The following is a 7,248-nucleotide window of genomic DNA, read 5'->3' as shown; positions in this document are numbered from 1 at the left end:
GATATATCATGCATCCCTAGTCATCAAAACACTACAGTACAACATAACACAATACAAAACCGCTGGAACATTTAATGTAGAAAGTCTTGATAGACACAGTTATGGACCGTCTCCACCACTTCTCTCTCTAAACCCCCTCTACCTCCTCCCCTGTGCAGGGTTGTCCCTGCCCCGGCCTCCCGAGGGCCTCCCTGCAGCAGTACCCTGTGGCGTTGGCAAGGCCAGGAGAGATGGGGCGCAAGCTGGACCTGTCGGGCTTGACGGACATTGAGGCAGATCACGTGCTGAAGGTGGTGCAGAGGGACATGAAGCTGAGGAAGAAGGAAGAGGACAGGCTCAGGTGAGCTGGGGAACTGTGGGGATTGATGTGAGGTCGGGAATGCAGGATGGGCCCCCTCATTGTGTTAAAAGAGGGATTTGCTGTTCAGATATTTGAGAAAATGTACGATATTTGGTAACATTTTACTCCTGTGTAAACCAATTTACCACTTAAAACACGAGTTGTAAATTAACAAAAATGTGGTGCCCCCAGGACTCTACCTGGTATACGAACCCCTTTAATACACACGTTTTTGCTGATAGCTGTGCTATCCTAATCTGTGACATACCTGCCTGACTTTTTCTGAGTTTGGGGAAAGATAGTTGTGCTGATGCTGCTGGATGTAAAGAGGGAATCAGTTGTGACTGTCTCTTACGCCTAGCCAGACTGTGTGGATGTCAGATACTGTAGGGGTCTCGGGGTCAGGTCTCAGAGTGCCTCAGAATGCTGTTCTTCTTCACACACCCCTGAGAGACAGTTCCTTCTGTCAGATGCGACAGGCTTCCCCCCTCTCCTCCTTCTCCTCTGTCCCTCTCTTCACATTTCCTCCCGACCTCCATCCCTCACCCTCTGACAGGCTGTAACTACAACAGGGGCGTATTCATTCCGGAAATCGTTTACCGTTTTTAAGAACAAAAAAGGTAGAAAACAGAGCAAACCAACAGTTTTCCATTGGAAAAATTCAGGTAGGTCCCGCCCCGTTTCGTTCCGTTTGCTTCCGTTTAATAAACGACAGAGTCGGCGTGATGAATACATCCCAGTCTTACTTCAGTCGGTTATACAATAACATTATTATATCTTGCGTTGCCAGACTCTGTAATCTCACATTCACTCTGCTTACGAGGGTAGGGCTGAATCAAGGATACATTATTATTGACCAGACAGCAGGCAGCAGAGGTTTTGAGCCTCGTCTAATCAAGACTGGGCTACAGCTGGCTCGCTTCTCCGTGAATTACTGTGAAATACAATATTTTCTCTCTTGCAAGCTCTTTCAAATGATCAAAAACAAAGAAGCCTTTGAAAAACACGATGTCGAGCCAATGTTGGTGTTTCTCCCCATTTTAAAAGAAAAATGGATGTAAGGCTGGGAAAACATGCACATTTTCATTGGCAATACAGGGGCTCATGAAATAAATAATCAAGGTATCTTTGTTGGAGACGCAATCTGGAGCAAAGTGTTTTGAAAGACTGTGTAACTGTCTTGAATATACTAGAAGCCCACTGACAACAAATTGAGAAACGTCCTTTGTTTTCTTTGTTCGATTTGGTGTCTGTATTGTTCCGAAAAGTAATTACGTTTAGTTTCTCTGTAGACTCTCTCTCTGTTTCATAACAGAATCAACGGTGTGCAATAATCTTTGCTCTTGAGAAATCGATAGTTCCCAGTCGAGGGCTCTCTGAGCAGTGCTGAACACCCGCTCAAATTCAGTCACGTCTATCACACTCCTGCGGTTGAGGTTGGTTTGAGTGCAGGGAATGCTGGGAGCTCCATACAGTTAGGTTCAAGTGCACAATAATGTCTTAATGGCAGTGATTTCATTCTCAGGGGTCCACTTCTTTGGCACAATGACTGAGGCCAATGCATCTCAAGAAGCAGACCACATGCACAGTCAATCACACAGACTGGGACAAGTGTGTTCTCTCATTTTTCATGGCTGTTTTACATTACGAATGATTCTGATTCGACTTGGATTTTCAACCCAAGCAGAAAATGGTGTGGTAATCTGCGTGACAATCATCCAGAGATGTCTATGCTGTATTAGAATCACAACGACAGTTCATAGAAATATGGTTTTGTGTGTCTGCTAGTATAAATGTACAGTGCATTCGGAAAGTATTCAGACCCTTTGACTTTTTCCACATTTTGTTACAGCCTTATTCTAAAATGATGAATAAATCTATATTAAATCCAATCTACACACAATTCCCCATAATGACAGTGAAAACATTTGTATTTAATTTTTTTATACATATTTCAAATTAGAAATACCTTCTTTACATAAGTACCCTTTGCTATGAGCCTCAATTGAGCTCAGGTGCATCCCGTTTCCATTGATCATCCTTGAGCTGTTTCTATAACTTGATTGGAGTCTACCTGTGGTAAATTCTATTGATTGGACATGATTTGGAAAGGCCTGTCTATATAAGGTCCCACAGTTGACAGTGCATGTCAGAGCAAAAATTAAGCCATGAGGTCGAAGGAATTGTCCGTAGAGCTCCTAGACAGGATCGTGTCGAGGCACAGATCTGGGGAAGGGTACCAAAACATTTTTGCAGCATTGAAGGTCCCCAAGAACACAGTGGCCTCTATCATTCTTAAATGGAAGAAGTTTAGAACCACCAATACTTTTCCTAGAGCTGGCCACCCCACCAAACAGAGCAATCAGGGGAGAAGGGCCTTGGTCAAGGAGGTGATCAAGAACCCGATGGTCACTCTGACAGAGCTCCAGAGTTCCTCTGTGGAGATGGGAGAACCTTCCAGAAGGACAACCATCTCTGCAGCACTCCACCAATCAGGCCTTTATGGTAGAGTGGCCAGACGGAAGCCACTCCTCAGTAAAAGGTACATGACAGCCCGCTTGGAGTTTGCCAAAATGCACCTAAAAGACTGACCATGAGAAACATGATTCTCTGATCTGATGAAACCAAGATTGAACTCTGGCCTGAATCCCAAGTGTCACATCTGGAGGAAACCTGGCACCATCCCTTCGGTGAAGCATGGTGGTGGCAGTATCATGCTGTGGGGATGTTTTTCAACGTCAGGGACTGGGAGACTAGTCAATCAAGGGAAAGATGAACGGAGCAAAGTACAGAGAGATTCTTGATGAAAACCTGTTCCAGAGCGCTCAGGACCTCAGACTGGGGCGAAGGATCAACTTCCAGCAGGACAACGACCCTAAGCACACAGCCAAGACAATGCAGGAGTGGCTTCGGGACAAGTCTCTGAATGTCCTTGAGTGGCCCAGCCAGAGCCCGGACTTGAATCTCTGGAGAGACCTGAAAATAACTCTGCAACGGTGCTCCCCATCCAACCTGACAGAGCTTGAGAGGATCTACAGAGAAGAATGGGAGAAACTCCCCAAATACAGGTGTGCCAAGCTTGTAGCGTCATACCCAAGAAGACTTGAGGCTGTAATCGCTGCAGAAGGTGCTTCAATGAAGTACTGAGTAAAGGGTCTGAATACTTATGTAAATGTGATATTTCAGTTTTTTATTTTTCACAAATATGCAAACATTTCTCAACCTGTTTTTGCTTTGTCGTTATGGACTATTGTGTGTAGATTGATTGAGGGATTTAAAAATATATATTTTAGAATAAGGCTGTAATGTAACAAAGTGGAAAAAGTCAAGGGGTCTGAAAACTTTCCGAATGCTCTGAATGTGTGTGTGCTAATAAAAATATGGTTGTGTGTGTACGCTTTCATTCAACCGGCATTGACATATCAAGCAGGTGCCCGGCTGCATGGCATAAATAAGAAGGATCAACCCAGAATTACACATTTCACAATGTTCCAAGTGACTAGGTTATAACACCAGAAAACAAAGCCTGTTGTTTTCCTTTTGATATGAAACACAGTCGTAAGGAAAGTACTGTTGTGAACATTACATTAATAATAACAAAGCCATTGTACCTATGAAAACAGTAGCAGATGGTATTTGGTTGTTTCAGGGTGTCTTCCCCCAAACAAACGAGTGCGAAACCCCCAGGGGTTTTGCCCTCCATGCGTGGCTGACGTTTGTTTCTTCTTTTTTAAATGACGCCAGCCCGTCTGAGTTATAAAGTGTCCCATGAATCCTTCACAAGGCTAATTAACAAGTCTCAGCTGGCACTTTGAATGCTCCATTTTAATTTCCCTCGTTTTGTCTACTAAGAAATGTTTAGAAACTTAATTGATATTACCTTCTGTCAGATAAGTACTGGCCTGTCAGAAAAATGTCAATATTCAAATGATGTGCATGTAATCAAACCTGGCTACAATCTCAGCTTTCCTGGACGAATGAAGTTCTGCAATGTAAGTCCCGGGTTGACCTCAACAGTGAAATGAAGTGACTTCTTAAACGGGCTACGTGTTCCTACTACTACTGCTGAAGCTGAGTTCTCTCACTGATTGTAATGCCAATGAGTTAAATTGTTTAGAATGTATTGCTACTGTATGTCAACATTGTTAAATATTGGCATGCCGAGTCCTACTGTATGTTTCCGTTGAAAATGCTTGATCAAACAGCACGGTGAGCCGTTGCATCATGATGTGTTTCATTCTCTGATTGAGTGTGATCATTTTGACCCAATTATGATGTACAGTCACAGCATTAGCTGTCCAACCTCTGGCCTGTTTCCACCTGTCACTGTAGCCAGCCTGCTGGAGTGTGTCTCATTAAACCAGCACGGGGAACAGAGTCACAGCCCCAGAGCTCAGTCAGAGATGGATTGCTTAATAAACAGCACTATGACTCCCAAGGGCCAGGAGGAATGATCAAAACGACTATCCATCCACCACTCTTTGTTTCCAAGCTTCTGCCCAGATTGTTCCCTCTTCTTTGCTTCTGCCTGCGGTAGCAGTAATTACTTCTGGAGATACAGGAGATTGAGCCATTAAAGGACTTTGCCTTTTCCTGACATGATAATGCCAATTACTCTCCCCATGCTCCGCCTTTACCCAGCTCCGAGACAATGCTATTAATGAGCCTTGACAAGTCTGTCTTTACTGCCGTCGACGAAAGTCAAGTGTCTGCATTTTACAATCCTGTCTGTGTGAAGCTTGTGGTCCATGCAAGGTAAAAAATAGCATTATAATTTAACGATGTCTGGTTGCTAATTTGCTATTCCTTTGTCCCGTGTAGACCGACACCTTTCCTCTCTCCTCTCTCTCAACTAAATTCAAGGGGCTTTATTGGCGTGGGAAACGTATGTTTACATTGCAATAGCAAGTGAAATAGATAATAAACAGAAGTGAAATAGACAATAAAAAATGAATAGTAAACATTACACTCACAAAAGTTCCAAAATAATAAAGATATTTCAAATGTCATATGTCTATATACAGTGTTGTAATGATGTGCAAATAGTTAAAGTAATAAAGGGAATATAGATAAACATATGTGTTGTATTTACAATGGTGTTTGTTCCTCACTGGTTGCCCTTTTCCTGTGGCAACAGGTCACAAATCTTGCTGCTGTGATTGCACACTGTGGTATTTCACCCAATAGATATGAGAGTTTATATGGTCATATATATATATTTATATGGTCATACATTTGGCAGGAGGTTAGGAAGTGCAGCTCAGTTTCCACCTCATTTTGTGGGCAGTGTGCACAGCCTGTCTTCAATTGAGAGCCAGGTCTGCCTACGGCGGCCTTTCTTAATAGCAAGGCTATGCTCACTGAGACTGTACATAGTCAAAGCTTTCCTTAATTCTGGGTCAGTCACAGTAGTCAGGTATTCTGCCACTGTGTACTCTCTGTTTAGGGACAAATAGCATTCTAGTTTGCTCTGTTTTGTTTTGTAAAATCTTTCAAATATATGTCAAGTAATTATCTTTTTGTTTTCTCATGATTTGGTTGGGTCTAATTGTGTTGCTGTCCTAGGGCTCTGTTTGTGATCCGAACCCCAGGACCAGCTTGCTTAAGGGACTCTTCTTCATCTCTCTGTAAGTGATGGCTTTGTTATGGAAGGTTTCTCTCTGTCTCTGTCTCTGTCTCTGTCTCTGTCTCTGTCTCTGTCTCTTTCTTTCTTTCGGGTTGTTGGTTGTATGGTCAAATCAATTCAATACACAATTAATACAAATATATAAATTAAAAATAAATATTGAAATGCAGAGCTCTAGGCAGAGCCAGTTTGAGCTGTTTTGTGAAGAGAGTAGTACACAGCGTTGTATGAGATCTTCAGTTTCTTGGCAATTTCTCGCATGGAATAGCCTTCATTTCTCAGAACAAGAATAGACTGATGAGTTTCAGAAGAAAGGTTTTCTTTCTTGCCATTTTGAGCCTGTAATCGAACCCACAAATGCTGATGCTCCAGATACTCAACTAGTCTAAAGAAGGCTAGTTTTATTGCTTCTTTAATCAGAACAACAGTTTTCAGCTGTGCTAACATAATTGCAAAAGTGTTTTCTAATGATCAATTAGTCTTTTAAAATGATAAACTTGGATTAGCTATGTGTAGATATTCCATAAAATATCGTCCGTTTCCAACTACAATAGTCATTTACATTAACAATGTCTACACTGTATTTCTGATCAATTTGATGTTATTTTAATGGTCAAAACATTTGCTTTTCTTTCAAAAACAAGGACATTTCTTAGTGACCCCAAACTTTTGAACGGTAGTGTAAGTGCATTCAACGGAGTGATAGTCATTTAGTTCAGTTACCTTCGCTTTCTTGGGTACAGGAACAATTGTCGACAACTTGAAGCAAGTGGGGACAACAGACTGGGATAGTGAGCAATGGAATATGTCTGTAAACACTCCAGCCAGCTGGTCTGCACATGCTTGGAAGATGCGGCTTGCGAGGGTTAACACGCTTCAATGTCTTACGGCCGCGGAGATTGGGAGCATTTAGTCCTCGTGAGCGGTGGGGGCCCACAACAGTGCTGGCATACCCTTTCGTCTGGAGTCGCTGCCACATGCATCTTGTTTCTGAGCCGTTGACTCCACTTTAGTCCTATACTGTCGTTTTTTGCCTCTTGCCCTACGAAGGTCATAGCTGGTCTGTTTGTACACGTCCATGTTCTCAGTTACATTGCCGTGGTTAAATGCGCTTTCAATTTTGTGCGAATACTGCTCATCTATCTGCGTTTTTTTGGTTTGGATAAGTTCTAATCGTCACAGTATGAACAATATCCTCTATGCATTTCCCGATGAACCCAGTCACAGAGTCAGTGTAAACGTCAATACTATTCCAAGAGACGTCCCAGAACAGTTCCCAGTC

At 42.6% G+C, this 7,248-nt stretch overlaps 1 protein-coding gene across 1 annotated transcript in view; it reads left to right on the top strand.

Annotated features, from left to right (window-relative positions):
* Positions 1–230: 230 nt before the first annotated feature.
* LOC120050686 (myosin VIIA and Rab interacting protein) overlaps positions 231–7,248 on the top strand; it is a 136,914-nt gene continuing 129,896 nt past the window's right edge. Inside the window, 1 exon segment of the mRNA XM_038997261.1 lies at positions 231–340. Within this exon segment, the coding sequence (XP_038853189.1) occupies positions 231–340 (110 nt within the window).

This window comes from Salvelinus namaycush, chromosome 7, assembly GCF_016432855.1.
Source record: "Salvelinus namaycush isolate Seneca chromosome 7, SaNama_1.0, whole genome shotgun sequence".
Lineage (NCBI taxonomy): Eukaryota > Metazoa > Chordata > Actinopteri > Salmoniformes > Salmonidae > Salvelinus > Salvelinus namaycush.
This window is presented reverse-complemented; position numbering and strand designations above follow the sequence as displayed.